A 19,565-nucleotide genomic window follows, 5' to 3' on the forward strand; every position below is an offset into this window, starting at 1 on the left:
GAAGCACCAACACAGAAGGTGACAAGGCGGGACAGTAGAGCAAAGACTGGCTCTCAGGGTCCCTCTACCTTTTAGGGAATCAGAAGCTTCCAGAGCTGCCATAAACCACTCCCGATGATCCCAACTGCTTCTAGTGCCCAGGAAAGAAGTTCTCAGAGGACTGACACTCCTGCCTCTCTTTCTCCTTCTGTATTTCAGGCAAATGCCTTTCTTCGGTGGACTCTAGCTGGGAATGCTGCCAGCAAAGCAAAGAATGCTGGGAAGTGCTGTTCTCAGGTTTCCAGCCCCTGCCTAAAGGTGGAATATGGAAGGGATAGAATGATGTTCAGTTATCAAGAGACAGTTCAGCATGAAAAGCTTCGAAGTGCAAATTTAGAAAAACAACATTCCAAGGCAGTTAACCTTTGCTAAGCATCTGAGAAGCAACACAATCTGTGCTTGAAGAGAAGCATTGCGGTGAGAGCTGGAGCCTTCGAAGAAGGCTTTGGATGGAGTCATACCCTAGGACAAGACTCTGTCAAACAGATCATGGAAAAGAGGAGGTGGGTGCACGTACATTTATTGGCTCACTCATGTGTTTAGTCAACCATTCGACAAACATTTATTGCTAAGCAGCAAGCTAGGCACTTGAGCTCCCAGACTGGGAGAACCTACCAGTTGTTTTTCAGAAGGGAAACAATAATATGATGAGATTTTTAGTGAGGGGAGATCACTTCGGAAATGCCCGTGTGCGTAGACAGAGGGAAAGGACATACGCCTTAGTGTGAGCAGTGCTTATCTCTGGCTGGTGAGACTGTGAATAAAGGTTATTTTTTGTTCTAAATCTTTCCGTAGTTCCAAATACCCTGCAATGAATGTGTATTAATTTTTATCGGGAAAAAAAAGTTTTAAGAAAGAAAATAGATTAAACAGGTAACTGTGGAGGAAATTCATGACACATTTGTCATGTGATGTTCTTCCGAGTGGGCTATCCATCCTCTCCCCTCACCTTCTTCCCTTCTCTTAGTTGTCTCCTGTCCATTCCTCGGTTTTCAGTTGAAAGTTTTCTTCACTGAGAAGACTTGCTGGTGCCCTAAGTTTAGGTTAGGTCTCTATGTTCTGCATTCTCAGCCACTAGGGTTGTCCCACCACGGGTCATACCTGCAAGTAGGGGTTCAATGTCTGTCTTCCCCACCAGAATGTAAGGCCCATAGGGCAGGTATCATGTCTGCTTTACTTGCACTTGTCTCCCAAGCACATTGGTCATTCTGTAAATCCTGTTGGAATGAATCAACCATGGCTTTAAAAGATGTAAGTGTGAAGACAAGCAGACTAATTAGGAGTGAATTATGATAGTCTGGACAAAGGAGGGGGAGTACTGCAGAAAAGGGCAAAGTGCTGAAGGGAAGATGTTGTGGTATCAAATCTACAGAACCTAATGACTTCTTGAATACATTCAACGAGAAGCAGAGGTTGAGGGGATATTTTGGAAGTAGGACCAATAGGACTTGCTGATGGATGAAATGTAGGAATGATGGAAAGAGAGCTGTCAAGAAGGCCTTGAGAGTTTTTATCTTGAGCAGGTGGATACTTAATGATACAATTTCCTGAGATGGAGGAGGTATTTGTTGGGGTGGGATCAAGAGTTCTAATTTGGGGTGAGAAACAAGGATGAGGGTGAAATATAGGGTGATTCCCAGATTTCAGCCTGGGGGGGGGGGAGTCATTGTCTTAGGCATGAAATACAGAAGGTGAACCGAGCTTAAGAAGAAATATGAATTCAGTTTTAGACATGTTAAGTTTGAGGTGCCAACTGAGATAGCCAAGTTATTCAGTGAGATTATGGGGGCCTAGAGTTCTTGAGAAATTTCTGAACAGAGACAGAGATGTGAAATTAGTGGGGGTAGTTGAAGCCTTCAGGAGGTGAATGAGACCATGTGTAAATGAGAAAGGCAGAAAGACACCAACATCAAAACCTTTGGGAAAACTCTCCACATTTATGGAGGAAGAAAGGCCCTAAAAAGGAGATTGAGAGGGAACTGTCAAAGGAGTAAGAATATCAGATTATATGAACTAAGGAATGCCACTGTGACCAAAGCAAGAGCTCAAAGAAGGGCATACTACTCTGAAGTAGTAAGAAGAAGCCAGATTGCAGAAGTCCCTGAATGTAAGGCAAAGAAATTGACACTTGATCCTTGGCCTTCATGATTAGCTGTGATGACAAATATATATGTACTGACCGTACTTGGCTGAGCTTCCCAGCCTTGTAGAGGAATTGAGAAACACTGTGAGTCAAGGGTCCAAGTCATGATCCCCATGATCAAGATTTGGAGATGGAAAGTATAGAATGGCCTGTGAAGAATACATTTTTCGGGGCGCCTGGGTGGCTCAGTGGGTTAAGCTTCTGCCTTTGGCTCAGGTCATGATCCCAGGGTCCTGGGATCAAACCCCGTATCAGGCTCTCTGCTCAGCAGGGAGCCTGATTCCCCCCCACCCCGCACCGCCTCTCTGCTTGCCTCTCTGCCCACTTGTGATCTCTGTCTGTGAAATAAATAAAAATCTTGAAAAAAAAGTACATTTCTCATCAAAAAATATGTTGTCTAACCCAAGTCACTACTGACTTAAGGGAGCTGGAGAGTAAAATCCAGAGTTTCAGAAACCATTATTCTTTGTGCTTGGTTCTTAGAGTCAGCCCCTCGGCAGTAACAAAGGACCAAAAAAAAAAAAAAAAAAAAAAATCCCCCCAGAAATCTTCCTGGTTTAGCCAACTCCAAAACCAACTGCAGCTCCTCCATTAGCCTCTCTGATGAGCCTCAGTTGAAGAGCTTTGGCGCCACATAGACTATGTGTTAGCTTATGTTCCAGAAGGAGCCATCAGACAAGTACAGAAAAAATGTCTGTCCTCCTTTCCATTACAGTGTTCCAGAAGAAGATGAAAGTGGCCTGAGGCAAGGGGAAGACAGACTGTGTGACTCTTCCAAAGTCTGGCAGCCTTACCTTCCACCATACCACTGTGGTTTTGAAGAGAAGTTTAAAGCTAAGCTTCAAAAAAAATTACAAATGAAGACTCTGGCTAAACATGACCACAGAGGGAGATGGAGATGAGCTGGGTCTTTGCAGAAGGCATCAGGGTACACAGTGAGTTTGTGAATCTGAATGTCCAGTAAGCCGCTTCAGCAGATATCTGGGTGGGTGGCATGTATTGGGGACATGTGTGTCCCAGGAGGATGAGCCTCTCTGGGTAGACTGGAAAGATGAACAGCCATTCAGTCTGTTGAAAAGAGTACCAGGAATGGGGGACCTGCCTGGGTCCGTCTGTGGAATGCACTACTCTCAATCCTGAGGTTATATGTTCAAGCTCCACGTTGGGTGTAGAGATGACCTTAAAAAAAAATAAAAATCTTAAAAAGAAAGAGAGAGAAAGAGAATATCAGGGATGGTTGATAACTGGCAGCATGTTTACAGATGTCTGCATGAGACTACACTTAGCATAAACAATTTGCAGATCCACATTGTGTGATTACTTTCAGAAAGCCCTAAGCTTCCAGCCATTGACAGAAGCCAGAAGCTGCAGAGACTCCCCTGGGAGATGAGCTGGACTGGTCTGCTGCCCTGGGAGGGGAAGGCACAGGGGTGGGAGGGGCGGGGTATGGGCTGGCCCTGAGACCTCTGTGCCCGGGGAGCCTGGTTGCGAAGAAGAGGGAAGGAAAGCGCAAGGTAAACCCAGTTGGATGTAAGGATCTTTGGTCTAAGTATTGGCCAACCCTACCCTCAGGTTCCAGTTTTACTCCATGCCAGGCTTCTCTTCTAGTGAAAGGGGAGTGTCTACACCAAGAGATGCTGCCTCTGGGAGATGCAAAAGCCAGAACTTAAGTAGCTGATACCCGGAAGCAAAAGAAGCCTGTGGTTGATCCCTCTCACTTTACTCAAGAAACACCTTGTTGAATAAGACAGACCCCTTCTTTCTCCTGGCTCGGCGGTAAGAGATTCCAGTGTGCCCAGCGGAATCAAGGAGGCAAAAAAGCCAGAGGTAAAGTCACAGGCACAGGAGGACCAAGAAGAGGTCAATGATGACAACTGGGCTTAAAAGGGAGGTCTAACGCTAAGGTATGCCATCCATGATAGGGGGAGGGGAGGCAGCCTCTGCCCATCCCATCCAGTCCTGTTCAGTCCAACAAGACACTCAGCACCAAACACCCTGCTCCGTGCTACACATGCCAAACAAGACAAGTTTCCTGCACTCAGGAAGCACACAGTTTTCCAGACAGGCAGGCCATTCAAAGTCTGTTAATATGAGAGTGCAGTTAACATGTCTGCTAACATACACAGTGCAGAGGAACAGCCCTAGCCCTGCCTGGGGTCCCTTCAGGGAAAGCCTCTTGAGAAAGGGGGTTATAAATGCTCTGAGGGCAGAAACAATATTGTGTGTGTGTGTGTGTGTGTGTGTGTGTGCACGTGCGTGCACGCGTGCGTTTACCATATGTCCCCCAGAGTTCTAGATGGTATTTTGAATGTGGCAGATACATAATAAAGATTGTTGAGTGAATACAAGAATTAATCAGTTTTTCTATTTTCATCTCTCTAACCATTCCTTTGCTTTCTTCCTAAATCTTACTCTATTACTTTCCCTTTGCTAGAAAGGCCCAGAAGAGTTTCATTCTGGGGTGAGGTCCAGCAAACTGGATGCCAATTAGATCTAGAAATTGCATTTCATGCCATAAGCCAATAAATATTGGGGGAAAGGGTCCCTGTGGCCTACAGTTAGAAGAAAAATCACTGTTATCTTAATCATCAGAGAGCATTTATTGAACACACGCCATGTGTCAATTGCTGTTTTAGGGGTTGTAAGTACGGAATGTGTTAAATCATTTTATCCTCCCAATCACCCAATGAGGTGGTATTATTACAAGTGAGAAGTTCAGCTGATGCACAGAGACGTCATGTAACTTGCTCAAATTTCCAGAGCCAGTACACAATGGAGCCAATACTGTCTGGTTCCAGAGCCCACAACTCCTACTGCATCCCCCCCTTGGGACTGAACACTGAGGGCAAAAGCATCTTGGGCTTATACCCCAGTGTCCAGGCCAGAAACCACTAATTACTTCAAAATTTTTTAGTTATATAATATTCACTAGCTCATTTTCCCCTACTGCCCTCTGTTTCCCTGTAGGGATCTACAGATCCTAAGTTCAAAGGGCTTTATAGATGACAACTTGTGTCTGGGCTTTTATTCCAGTAGTAATAAACATAAGCCATAAAAAAACGTGATAATGTTGGAAATCATGGAGCACATCATTCTCTCCATCCGACAGTAGCAACAAGTCAAGGTCTTACTGTTTTCTGGCAATCCGAGACCAGGGTGGAAGACAGCCATGGCAGGACCAGCATGTTTGGTCTTAGACCAACGTCCATACTTTGGTCTCACCATCCAAAAAATGGAGCAGACAATCTCTGGGCCTCGGGAGAGTACTGAAAGAAGAACAAACTCATGTCTGTAGAGGTCCATGTCTTCTCAGGGGAAACGAATGATCACCAAGATTGATGATTCCAAATAATAACATCACAAAGGACCTTTTTTTTTTTTTTGCCAATCTTCTCTGATTCTTCCCCAGTATCAAAATGAACATTAGTCAGAATTCAACCTATTACCATAGAAGGGTGAAGAATAACCAAATGAAGCTGAAGGGAGGAAGAATCCTGTCAAAGACCTCTGTGATCACTATGGACATCCCACACAGACCAATGTACTCTGCCGTGAAGGATGGGCATGTGGGGACCCATTCTCTTGTCTTCATTACATCAGCTTTTCCAACCAGCTTGCCATTCTCCTTCCTTACTGCAAACACTCCTCACCTTCCAGAAGTGGACCATCATGGTTATTGAAGGCACCAGACTAAGGTTTTTCACATAATCCCAGATCCACTCAGAGTGGGAGACACTTGGCCTGACATCAAACCTCAAGGACAGACTTCAAATGTTATGAAAGGGCGTGTCTACTCTCTACTTGGCAGATTACCATAATCTGTAAGGTTATACCAAATATAACCTGAACTCCATTCATTCAAATGCTTCTTGAACATCTACGACGTGCCTGACACTACTCTGTGAGATGGACATATGGAACTGAGCAATACATACTAATGACCACTGGCATCATCATTGCTGCCCTCCTAGGGTTTACATTTCTAGAGGGAAAAACAGACTAGCATTTCCTGTAGTAGAAGGGAACTACTATTAATGAAGTATCGCCCTGTAGTTCCTCCAAAGAAGTAAATGAACTAGTGGTAGTTGTATTTTTCATGTATCTTTCAGGGGATACACAGATCTCCCCTGCTGTTCAGGATACTAACAACCTTATAGTGGGCATTCTATGGCAATGACTTTCTTCTTCCTTGAGCAGAGAAGTCGAGGGTGCTTGTTCCCTGTGAATTAGATCCCAGGAAGGAAAAAAAAAAAAAACACAAAACCCCACATGGATCCCTGAAACCAGATGTCCAGCAATTCAGACTCAATCCAGTAACTTAATTACTTGATGAGAAGATGTTTACTGAGGACTGAATGCCCCCTGTGTGCAGTACATTACAAGAAGTCCAAGAAAGTGCTGTGACCTGAGTCCTACCCTCAGATACAGGATGCGAAACAATTAGTGAACAACACAAAAGAGTGTGTTAGCTATTTATGATAGCAAAGAGCAGAGGACAGAAAAAAAAAATCTAGGAACACAATTTTAATTTCCTTTTCTGCAATAAATCACGACAAAATTCGAATTCACCTGGTTTGACTGACAACTAATAAACTCAGTAGGAGACAAGGCACATCCAGGAACATTTTTCTTTCACATAAAGTAGCCTGGCCGTTGGCAGCTGGCAGCTGGTGGCAGGGGGGTCAGGTGGAAGGGGCCTGATGAGGTAGAACTTAAGGATCCTTGTGTTTCTGGGAGGAAGCCATTGAGAACAGTCTTGGACAGACATGGAATGTAAAGTGAGTGTGCTTTCCTCTTGCTTCTCCCCATCCCCAGCATGGACTATGGACAGAAGGACAGGTACACATTTCTGCTGTCTCAGAACTGCTTGGTGGCCTGCGGGGTCACCTGACCATGTGCCTTCCCCAGAAAAGCCCGATTCTGCCTTGTGCTGGAACCATGAGGACTCGCCCTGCGGCTTTGTAGACATTTTCTACCCATGAATCCCATTAACTTCTGGCTCTTTGATATTTTCATCCCATAGCACTAAAGGCCACGTACTTCCATGAGATGCTAACATTTTGCCTTTTTGTCAGGGCTTGGAATTTAGAAAAACTAGGAGGAGGAGAAAAAAGAAAGAAAAAGGAGAAATGATGTCAAAGAAATAAGATGCTGCTTTCCTATTAACTGTTTACTGTGCCCCCCACCCCACCCCACCCCACCCCCCAGTGAAAATCTGTTAAGGACATTGCAACAGAAAACGGGTGTGATCTCATCCCTTAAACCACACAAAACATTTTGTCTCAGCCTGGGCCACAAGCAGCTGGAGGAGAGCGTCTGCGACAGCTCTGATTCGGATCCAAACCCTCAGAGTAAGTGTAGACTTCCCTCTGGTATGGGGAGAGGGAGGCACCCAGACAGCTGCAGAGGCAGAGGAGCAAGCAAGAGAATCAGCTTGACAGCCCAGGGGACTGTGGCCTTGGGCACAGAGGCCTCGTGCAGAGAGCGCTGGGGCTCTCCTGGCACTCCGCTGAGGCTGGTGGTGAACCCAGGTAGACCAGGTAGCCCTGGGGTGGGGGGTGTCTCTCCAGGGAGCAGGCAAGGCTCTCTTGCGCATTTGAGGGGAGAGCTGAGTGACCATATCCACTTGAGTTTCAGCCAGATGAGTAAGTATTGCCATGATCCTCCAGGGTCTGCTGGGTCTGGCTCTGTGCAGGGCAGCATACTTGATCCTGGGAATACAGAGGCCGAACCTCCTCTCTGTCCTCATGGACTTCACTTTCCTTCCTGGAGTCCACAACACATGTTTCAGAGAGGCCCCTGGAGCCCTTCACTCCCTCAGCATCTTCTCGAGGCCACTCTGAGATCTCTCCTCAGGAAAAGACGAGATTGCTTTGATTATTCCCACCAGCATCGCGAGTGTGGTCTCTGTCGTGCCTGGGGGGCCAGTGGTCACTAGGAGAGGGGGAGACAGAAGAGTGTGTTCCCTTCTAAAACACTAGGCCAGCAGGTTGTATCCAGAGAGGCTGGACTTGAAAGAAAAGCCCATGAGCGATGAGGAGAGAATTCTGTGCTAATCTGTGTCCTCTCCTGTTCAGATTGGCTAAAGGTGAAATAAGTCCATCAGAGCAAGAAAAACCACATGATCTCCCTGATATGAGGAATTTGAGAGGCAGAGTCAGGGGTTTGGGGGGTAGGAAAGGAAAAAATGAAACAAGATGGGATCAGGAGGGAGACAAACCATAAGAGGCTCTTAATCTCACAAAACAAACTGAGGGTTGCCAGGGGGATTTAGGGAGAGGGTGGTGGGGTTATGGACATTGGGGAGGGTATGTGCTATGGTGAGTGCTGTGAAGTGTGTAAACCTGCGATTCACAGACCTGTACCCCTGGCGCTAAATACATTTTATGTTAATAAAAAAATAAAAAAATTAAAAAACATGGCTAAAGGCAAAAGTCTGAATTATTGTAATCCAATAAATATGTATGCTTCTAGACACACCAATCACTCTGCTAAGAACTTGGGTATGAAGTTGAAATCAACACATGGCTTTAAGGAACTTTCAAATGAGTTGAGAAAACTAATACAAATAATATACATATATATGATAATACACACTTATAATAATAAATATAATATATACAATATGTAATAATATAAATATATAACTATGTATTTTTTTGACAGCTTGGGGAACATGTAAAACAAGTACAACAGGAAAGAATCTAGCTAAGGGATGCCTGAGTGGCTCAGTCAGTTAAGAGTCTGCCTTCAGCTCAGGTCATGGTCTCGGGGTCCCGGGATCAAGACCTGCATTGGGCCCCCTGCTATGCGGGGAGCCTGCTTCTCCCTCTCCCTCTACTTACCACGCCCCCTGCTTGTGCTCTGTCTCTGTCAAACAAATAAACAAACAAATAATCAGTCTCGGGAGAGGGGAGGTATCGGTGAATATTTCAGTCCCACCCTCCCTGACTTTCTCTATGAGGATTCTAATAAAAATGTACTGGCCTTTGTAGATCTCTTTAGAAAGTGGAGGGGTGAGTCCTGAGCGCACATGTTAGGAGTCACTGCTAACGGAGTCAAGGAGGGAAGAGGAAAAAGCAGGTGAAGACGCAGAGGCGCTGGCATCACTGTCTCAGTGAAGCGAAAGCAGATGGACGCAGAGGGTTGCCTGGAGTTTCCCCCAAATTCATGTCCTCCCACGGCCTCAGAGCGCGCCTGTGTTTGAAAGCGGAGTGTTTGCAGATGCCACGAAGGTGAGGACTGAGATGAAATCATCGTGACTTGGGAACGGCCTAAATGCAAATGAGAGTGTTCTTAGAAGGGTCAGAACACCAAGACACAGGCCGGGAAGAAGGCCAGGGAAAGAGGAAAGGCAGAGATTGGAATGTGCCGCCTCAAGAAGCCGAGGAGCGCCAGGAGCCCGCAGAAGCTGGAAGAGGCCAGGAAGAATTCTGCCCCGGAGCCTCCGGAGGGAGTGTGACCGTGCTGACACCTTGACCTTGGATTGCTGGCCTCCAGACATGTAAGAGGACACACTTCTGACGTTTTAAGTCACCTGTTGCAGCAGCCACAGGTAATGAATACAATGCAAACAAGGCAAACAGCCTTGGTGAAAGGAGCAGGTAGACCAGATGGAAGGAGGAGTGGACAGGGTGAGCTTCTGCAGGCAGGTCCTGTTACAGACCAGTGAGGCCCCTCCCCTTGGTGAGTTACAGACAGACTACAAGCAGGAGGAGCGGCCTCACAATTGGCCTCCTTATTTGCTGCAAACAAGAACAACCTGGGAATAACCTCCCAAGCTGACGCCCCACCCCGCGAAAAGGGGGGAGTGGGCCTCCATCTGTGAGAGTTTCAGATGAATATTCAGAGGAGGAGCCCTCATAATGGCCTGGGAGGTACAGGCACGAAATTGCACCTGCACACTCAGAAACGGGCTGAAATCTACTTCGTATGTTATGCCCATGCGGCTTACGTCCCCTACCAAGCTGGGCAGAGATTCACACATTTTAATGAGGCTTAAGGAACCCTCAGGCACAATATGATTCCTCAAGGCATCCTCCTAGGGGTCCTACTCTAAATGTTTCTTTTTCTGCCCCAACAATTCATTTGTTAGTTTCTAAATGATAAAATTGATAGTTAGGCAGAGGCTTCTAGAAGTTTCCCGAGTTCAGAGGGTCAGACCGATGACAATCCCAAGGCCACGTCTGAGATGATGAACCCTGGGAGCTGGATAGAAGGGTTGGGAATTTTCTGCAGAGCTGTGCCTCATTGATAAATAAGAGTATCCTAAACCATTTGTATCTCAACCTCCAATTACTTGACCTCTCCGAATCATAGGACAGCAGTGCAGCTGTGAGCCAGGAAGCCAGGTCTGGCAGAACGAGGGGTCCACCCCCTGCTGCTCACCCCCTTGCCTGGTGGAAATGACCGTGTGCCTGGTGTTCACATTTGCTGAATGAAACGGAACTGAATGGAGAGGTTGTCTGAAATCAAGGCTTCACAAGGAAGAACCACCAAAGGGAACCTTGTAAGACAGGGAATCCAGCGTGGCCAGAGGAGATGGGCGCGGATGGGAAATGGTGCTGCGAAGGTCTGGTACAGTCATGCATATCGAGATAAGGGGTTTGGACTTTATCCTGCAGATAATGGGGGGCTACCAAGAAGAAGGAGTTGCAGTGTTTTAGAAAGTTCACTCTGGCCACAGGAAACGGGATGTTTTTGTGAGGAAAGTGATAAGCTATGTAAAAAAAGAGGGGGGAGTAGGAAGAGGTGCCTCGCTGGATCAGTTGGAAGAACATTGACTCTTGAACTCAGGGTTGTGAGTTCAAACCTTACGGTGGGTGTAGAGATCACTAAGTAAATAAATACAAGGAGAGTAGGAAAAAGACCAGTTAGGAATCCAGCTGATACTAACTCAAGCAAGAGATACAGAGGGTCTGACCTAGAGGAGCCAGAGTGGGAGTGGAGAAGATTAAACAAGATTTGGTTGACCTGTTTGGATGGGATGTTACTGTCTTAGCCTGAACTTGCCTACTACTCTCCCATCACCCCAAAAAGCAGAATCCCGAAGACAGAGGTTTATGTGCAAGTAGTAGAAGTAGGCAGCCAGTGCGGGGAGCAGGAGTGAGGGATCAGAGCAGTAGAATGAGCAAAGACGGAAAGACAATGCCAGGAGGAGTCGTTACTTCATGGCTGGAGCTCCACATGGCTGAGCGTGGGGAGTCATGGGACAAGCCGTCACAGGAGACATTTCCTCCATAGGCTTCCATCCCCCATTGGTTCTGGATGCCCCCACAGATCCACAGCCCTACACTCGGTAGCCATGTCTGTGTGAGTCAGAAGCAGGCCCCAGGTTCCTTAGGTACTGCGTGTTGACCCCAGAGAAGCTAGAAGCAATCAGCAAGACATTCCTGAGGTAAGCTTGAGGTACTCTCTCTGAGCCTGAGCTCAGTCTTAGATTTTATGACCTTTTTTTTTTCTTAAAGATTTTATTTATTTTTTTTTACACAGAGAGAGACACACACACACAGTGAGAAGAGGGAACACAAGCAGGGGGAGTGGGAGAGGAAGAGCCAGGCTTCCCATTGAGCAGAGAGCCCAATGCGGGACTCAATCCCAGGACCCTGGAATCATGACCTGAGCTGAAGGCAGCCGTTTAACAACTGAGCCACCCAGGTGCCCCTATTTTACAACCTTTAACAGCACCTTTTCCCTGCCTTTTAGAACAAAGAGCCCTATGTTTTCATTTCACACTTAGCCCTACCAATCATGTAGGCTTTTTCTGTGATGCCTACAAAAGAGGCAAACTCAATGGAAAACACAGGTCCTGGGAGGTGACTGGGGGATGGGATAACTGGGTGATGGGCATAAAGGAGGACACTGGATGTAATGAACACTGGGTGTTATATGGAACTGATGAGTCACTAATCCTACTCCTGAAATTATTTTAATTGATTTTAAACAAAATTTAAAAGAAAACACAGATCCTAACTGGACATATTATGTCATCATTTTATTTGGAGGACAGGTGCGTCCCTGTGTGCATGTGTGTGTGTGTGTGTGTGTGTGTGTGTGTGTGTGTGTGTGGTGTGGTATGTCTGTGTGTGTGTGTGTCCGTGTGTGTCTGCTCCTGGTTTCCTGTCTGCATCAAACCTGGTACATGGGAACAGGGTGAGGAGGGCCCCGCCGGCATGGGAACGCAGATGTGGTAATACTGCCACCCTGTGTTCAATCCATGCACAGCATGTAGCTCCCTCCAAGGCAAGGGCTACTACTGCTGCTTCCACAGGTTAAGGGCTAAGGCCACCCACACTCCAGGTCCAAGCTGGTACACCAGTAAGGTTACAGTTCAGCGGATGGTGCTTAATGAACCGGATTGCCCACACACACCATTTCAGAGCCAGGGTTGAAAAAGCTCGTGCATGTGCGTCCCTGTGCCTTTCTCTACACGATCTTTTCTTCGCTCCTATTTTCCTCTTCTTTTCCCCCTTATAGCTGTCCCCACACACAACCACTGAAAGCCCAGAAGTCTGGTTCTTTTGAGCTAAACCACATCCAGCTTTCCATATGTAGGCACCCTGACCGTCTAAGTCCCTCCTGGAGAACGCCAGGGGCCAGCAGCACTGCAGGGGTGAAGCAGGAAGAGTGTTCAGGTCCTAGAAAGTTGCTGAGTTGACTTCATGAGTCAGCGTGGACTCCTAGGCCAGACAGGGTCTCTAGGGATAGACACACGCCAAGTAGATATTCTTCCTTTGTGATTCCAATGAAAATAAATAATTAATCCTCCCCCAAAACAGCAAGGTTAAGGAAGTGATCAATTATGTATTAGTTACAGACTAGACACTAAAGGAACTGCCACTTTGATGGCAGGCACAGAGAGGCCAGAGAAACAAAGCCCAAAGGGACAGTGAATGACTTAGCACTAAGCCTCTGATTTCTTCATATCCTCCTGCTTTGTCCAGTGTCCTGACTGTACATGTGCCCAAGGATTAGCAGAGGAGGTTGACTGGGACCAGACCATGACTCCCTCCTTCATGTCCTTGGAGAAACACATGTTTCAGATATCTTGGGTGAAATAATAGAGGCTTAAAAGGAAAAGTACAGATTAATATTTTTAAATCAATGTCAACATTTCTGAGAGCTAAAAGTAAAACATAAATTATAGGGAAATTGAAAAAAATTTTACAAACATAAATATCATCCATAATTTAGTCATTTAGCTATTACTCAGTATTTATTTCCTTCCTAATCTTTTATTTTTTAAGATTTTATTTTATTTATTTATTTGAGGGAGAGAGAGAACACAAGCAGGGAAAGGGGAAGAGGGAGAGGAAAAAGTAGACTCCTGACTGAGGGGCTCCATCCCAGGACCCCAGGATCATGACCTGAGCTGAAGGCAGACGCTTAACCTAATGAGCCATGCAGGTGCCCCCTTCTTAATCTTTTTCTATCTGTCTGTCTATCTACCTACCTGTATATCTATCCTTTCCTGTAACTATGCCTGTATCTTTAAATATATATTTTTCCGAATTTGGAAACCGTCAGATTTTGTAAACTAGAATTACATGTTATTTCTCAATTCATTTAATTCTCCATCTCCATTTGTTCTTATTCTAAATAATCCCATGGCACATGTGCTTATAAATAAATTTTAGAATTTCTCAGCATTCTCTTGGAACAGATTCCTAAAAGTAGCATAACTGGGTCAACAGATAAAAATTTTGAAAACACTCTTGCCAAATTGTTTCATAGACAAGTTATGCCAATTTATACTGCTACTCCTAGGATAGGAAATTACCTGTTTCCCCACACCCACAATAACACTGAACTTTCTTTAAATCCTTGTTAATTTGTTAGATTAAATTGTCATTGTTTTAAGTTGCATTCTCTTGGAAACTAGTGAGATTGAATATTTGTCATATTATTAGACATCCTGAGGATTGTCTATTGGGATTTAAATTTAAAAAGATATTCATCTGTATTTTCTTCTGTAAGCTTTGTCAACATTTAACTGGTAAGAGGTCAAGATATAACTAAAGAGTGCTTTCCTGGGGCACCTGGCTGGCTCAGTAAGTGGAGCATATGACTCTTGATCTTGGGTTTGTGGGTTCAAACCCCACACTAGGTGTAGAGATTACTTTAAAAAGATAGAATCTTTAAAGAAGCAATCTTTTTTTCCTGAATCCTTAACTAGTTGTTCTAGGACCAATTTGTTTGTTTGTTTTTAATTTTACTTATTTGTCAGAGAGGGAGCAAGCGAGGGAGAGAGCACAACCAGGGGGAGCAGCAGGCAGAGGGAGAAGCAGGCTTCCCGCTGAGATAAGAGCCCAACATAGGACTCCATCCCAGGACCACCTGAGCCAAAGGTAGCCATTTAACCAACTGAGCCACCCAAGTGTCCCTGTTATGCTTCCTTTAACATATAACCAATTGTAGTTACATGGGGATTTCTTTTTGGCCTACCTGCTTAGTTCCTTTACCTGTCTGTTGATTTTGGCTCCAGTACCACACAAGTTTCAGCACTCTGGCTTTATAATATATGGCATTGTAACGTCCTGCAGAGAAAATCTATTTGTTATTTTTCCTTTTCAAAAATTGCATTCCTATCCGAGTTATTCTTTTCCATATATTTTAGAATTACTTTGTTAGGAAAAAAAATCCATTGGAAGTTGGTTTTCCCTCCATTGGAAGTTTTGATTGAAATGGCATGAAATCCGGACATTAACAAATTTGGTATGTTTTGTAAGCAAGGACTCTGTAACAGCAGTCCGGCCTTTAACCTTGATGAGCTGCTCTTCCAAAGGACAGTGTGGCGTGAGGCTGAGGAACATGGGCCTGGGTCTGGGGCCTTGCCCTGTGAGCCTGGCAAGTCACCCAACCTCTCTTTGCCTTTCACCATCCATACAATGGTTCTTGTTTCATCAGGTCCAGAATCAACGTGGTGACTAGAATACTTTCTCTCTTTTTTTTTTTTTTTTTAAAGATTTTATTTACTTATCTGACACAGAGAGAGAGACCACAAGTAGGCAGAGAGGCAGGCAGAGAGAGAGGGGGAAGCCGCGGAGCAGAGAGCCCGATGCGGGGCTGGATCCCAAGACCCTGAGATCATGACCCGAGCGGAAGGCAGAGGCTTTATTCATCCTATAAATACATATGAAGGATCTATTATGTATAACCCTATTATGGATGTGTGTGTGTGTGTGTGTGTGTGTGTGTGGTGGGCTAACAGAAGAGAATCTCTGAGCTTCTGATACTTATATTCAACTGGAGATTACAGATTTAGAGCCACTGAGCCACCCAGGCGCCCCTAGAATACTTTCTCACAATCTAACCTCAAAATATTTAACAAATTATCCACCCATGGGCGCCTGGGTGGCTCAGTGGGTTAAAGCCTCTGCCTTTGGCTCAGGTCATGGTCCCAGGGTCTTGGGATCCAGCCCCGCATCGGGCTCTCTGCTCAGTAGGGAGCCTGCTTCCCTTCTCTCTCTCTGCCTGCCTCTCTGCCTACTTGTGATCTCTATCTGTCAAACAAATAAATAAAATCTTTAAAAAAACAAACAAACAAAAAAAAAAAAAACCAATTATCCACCCAAGTAGTACCTTCTAGCTTCTAAAGGAAAGACTAGACAGAAAAAGCAAAGGCAATATACCTGACAATGGTGATTATCTCCACCCACATGGTGGGAAATTTTCTGATTCTACCATGACAGGGGCTTCTTTGCTGACAACTGGCTGGCCTCAGACAGTTCCTCCCCTGTCCATTAGGTATGCTCCAGTAAACTTGGAAATTTAAAGAAAGGAGTCTGCATTTCAGCTTCCTTCCCAGAAGATGTAAATAGCATAGGCGCAGCTCCTCGCTTCATCCATCAACATATCTAAGACACGGGTTTGTGCCAAGCTAATACATACTCCTCCATACTTTTCTAACCAGAACTACCACGGTGGGTTGGTGGTACTAGCCTTACATCAAAGGAAAGGGGCCTCTCAAAGTGTTCATTCCAGACCAAGGACATCTGCTATGAAGATGACCTAAAAGTTCCCTGTACTACAGACTGAAAATAGCAGTTTTTAAAATTTTTTTATTTACGTAATCTCTACACCAAACGTGGGGCTCAAACTCATGGCCGGGAGATCAGAATTCCCATGTTCTTCCAACTGAGTCAACCAGGCCCCCTTGAAAAAGGTTGTTGCTGTTGTTTTTAATCTTTTAAAGAGTTTATTTATTTTTTTACTTAACAGGGAGACAGAGAAGAGAGGGAACATAAACAGGCAGAGTGAGAGAGGGAGAAGTAGGCTTCCCGCTGAGCAGGGAGCCCAATGCCGGGCTCGGTGGGAGGACCTTGGGATCACGACGTGAGTGGAAGGTGGACTCTTAATGACTGAGCCACCCAGGGGCTGGGGTGGGGGAGCAGATTTTAAATGATAGTGTTCCTACCCCCCAACCCCAAATGTTTTAATGTATATAAGACTCCTAGACACATAAACAGAAATCATCAATATGATAATTATCGCCATAAGAGTGGACAGGAAAGATCTACAAAAATCTACAAGGGGAATTACAGAGGAGGGGCCGGCAATAATTGTAGGTTTATGGCAAACAGCATCCTAAAACTAGATGGAGGACCTAGCAGGAGCAGCAGGTTGAGCAAGACCGGGAAGACAAACTGGCGACGGGGAGCTGGTAGCTCCGGGGAACCGCAGGAAAGGTGAGTAGGGACAAAAGCAAACAGAACCAAGGGCAGCAAGAAGAGAGGAGCGCTCCACGGCGTGAAATACCGCGAGAACGCAAAGCCAATAAGAAAAGCCCTCCAGCTGTAAGCTAAAGTCCCGCCCTCCGTCCCGCCCCCTACGCCTCGGGCCCCGCCCCTCGCGTCCGCGCCGTTTTCGGCCCTCAATAAAATTGCCGCAGTTCAGCGTTTGCGGCGGACAATATGGCGGCGTCCATGTCCATGCTGGGCTCTCTGCTGCGGACCGTTCGTCAGGTCAGGCCCTTAGTCCCACGCCTAGTCCTCTCCACTGAACTCCCAAACCCACGGGTCCCCTGCTACTCTGGCACCTGGAGCGGCCAGTGCCGACCCGTCCCAGGGGAGGTCAGATGTAAATTTGATGTTCGTAAGCCTATAACTGACAGGCATTGGAAGCTGCAGATTGCCGCCCATTTACAAGTGAGTGCAGGTGGAGAAGAGAAGGGGTCGGTGTATCGAAGCCCCAGGGACTCCAGCGTTAAGCGAGGAGAGCCGGACTTAGGAGACTTGACCGGAGTTGAGCAAGGGAGAGGGAAAGAAAGCCCTGAGAGTGTGGTGGCCCGGAAGCGGGCGACGGCAGCGTTTCAGGGAGCAGGGGGTGGTCCGCTGTGCTCAGTTGACAGGCCAGTTAAAGGGCCGAGAATTGGCTATTGGTTTTCAGCAGCGTGTTGTTGGGGTCTTCGTCATAGCAGTTTCAGTGGCGCGGTGGGAGCCAAAGCGTTCGAGGGAGAACGCGAGGAAAGAAACTGAGGACTGAGTATAGACCTTTGTTTTGAAGTTCTGCTACAAGGGGAGCAGAAAAATGGGTTGGTAGCTGCTGGAAGGAGAGGTGGGTTAAGAGTGGGTGTTTTGTGTCCTTGTTTTTTCACGCGACAGAAGTAACTTTCTGTGTTAACGGGAAGATCTTGTAGCGTGGGAAAAACTTAAGAGGGAAGAATTGTGCAGTTGTACTTTTGAGTAGGTAAAGGTGATGGGTCACCTATTCCATTGTTTAGTCTTAGGAATATGGACAGTTCATCGTCAGTGGTAGTGTTATCCAATAGAAATATAATCCCAACTGCATTATGTAATTTAAAATATTCTAGGGCTACCTGGATGGCTCAGTTGGTTAAGCGTCTGCCTTGGGCTGGGTCATGATCCCAGAGTCCTGGGATAGGGTTCCACGTTGGGCTCCCTGATCAGAAGGCAGTCTGCTTGTCCCCCTCCCTCTGCCCCAGTTTGTGCTCTTTCTAGTTCTCTCTCAAATTAAATCTTTAAAAAAGATAAAGTATTCTAATACCCCTGTTAAAAAAGTAAAAAGAAACATGGAATTAATTATAATTAAATATTTGAAGCCTGCATTTCCAAAATATTAACTTCAATATATAATCTGTGATGACGACTTATGAGAAATTTGCATTCTATTTTCATACTAGGTCTTCAGAATCCAGTTTGAATTTTGTTTACAGCACATCTCAGTTTGGATGCCACATTTTCCACCATTAAAATGGAAAATGTCCTACAAAAATAATAAAGTGGTTTAATATTTACAGCTGCTTCAGTTTAAATTTTTAATGAATTAAAATGAAATAACCTTAGGAATTACATTCCCCAGTTGCACTAGTTACATTTCAAGTGTTCATTAGCAATGTGCAGTTAGCTATATTATGCTGCTAACTATATTAGACTGGATATTTAATAACAGGAGAGAATGTATAATATGTGATCACAGATACTAGGAAGGGGGTAGTTGTAATGGGTGTTTATGGAAATTCTTTCCCAGTTGCTTATAATCTTATAATTAAAGAGAAGTCATCAGTGGAGTGTGGGAGTTTGAAGCAGGTGTTAGGGATTTAGGTGTTAGGGTGAAATAGGAGCAGACAGGAAAACTAGTGACAAGAATTAGAGCAAGTACAGTAATGTGACAGAGGGACCAGGGAGCGGAGATTGGATGGAACACCATAATATGCTTATGCATGTGGAATTCAGGCTGGGTAAGGGGGAGACAGGAAATCAAAAGCCGAGTGTAAAAAGGTGGTAGGATCGATGAACTAAAAACCTAACAAGGGTTGTTGTTGGGGTGTTTGAAGATCAAGCCAGAAAGAAGTGATAGAGAATAAGGGGCACCTGAGTGGCTCAGTGGGTTAAGCCTCTGCATTCCGCTCAGGTCATGATCTCAGGGTCCTGGGATGGAGCCCCACATTGGGCTCTCTCTCAGCAGGGAGCCTGCTTCCCCCTCTCTCTGCCTGCTTCTCTGCCTACTTGTGGTCTCTCTCTGTCAAATAAATAAATAAAATCTTTAAAAAAAAAAAGTGATAGAAAATGAGACACATAACACTGAGATAACAAAGCTTGCACCTACTGGTAATAAAAGACCTAGGGCATGGAAGGGAGTACAGAAAATCACTGGAGGGGGAGGGGTTCAAGGAACAGAGAGATCAGGAGATAATTCATGTATGTTGAGATCACCAGGAATTAGGACAAGAATATTGGAAAGTGACAGTGTGCCAGGATCTAGATTCCGTGAAAAATGAAAGGGAGGGTCTGTGGTAGACAAGGGCAGGAGTGAGGGGTGGTGGGAGGGAGAGTCAAAGCTTCCTTTCAGGAAGGAAGGTTTGGGAGCTGCCCTGAAGACCAAGAAATACACTTCCCACACCTCCATTCCCAGTCATGGGAAA

General features: G+C 45.5%; 1 protein-coding gene across 2 annotated transcripts in view; it reads left to right on the forward strand.

The window, feature by feature from the left end:
* Positions 1-17,008: 17,008 nt before the first annotated feature.
* Positions 17,009-19,565, forward strand: part of MRPS14 (mitochondrial ribosomal protein S14) — a 28,448-nt gene continuing 25,891 nt past the window's right edge. The window contains exon 1 of one of the 2 annotated variants that reach the window (XM_082704452.1): positions 17,009-17,145. In XM_082704452.1, the coding sequence (XP_082560578.1) occupies positions 17,095-17,145 (51 nt within the window). In that variant the 5' untranslated portion in view covers positions 17,009-17,094. Of the gene's footprint in view, positions 17,329-19,565 lie in introns of both variants that reach the window. The other variant, XM_082704451.1, reaches the window with a different exon arrangement.

This window comes from Mustela nivalis, assembly GCF_964662115.1.
Source record: "Mustela nivalis genome assembly, chromosome: 16".
Lineage (NCBI taxonomy): Eukaryota > Metazoa > Chordata > Mammalia > Carnivora > Mustelidae > Mustela > Mustela nivalis.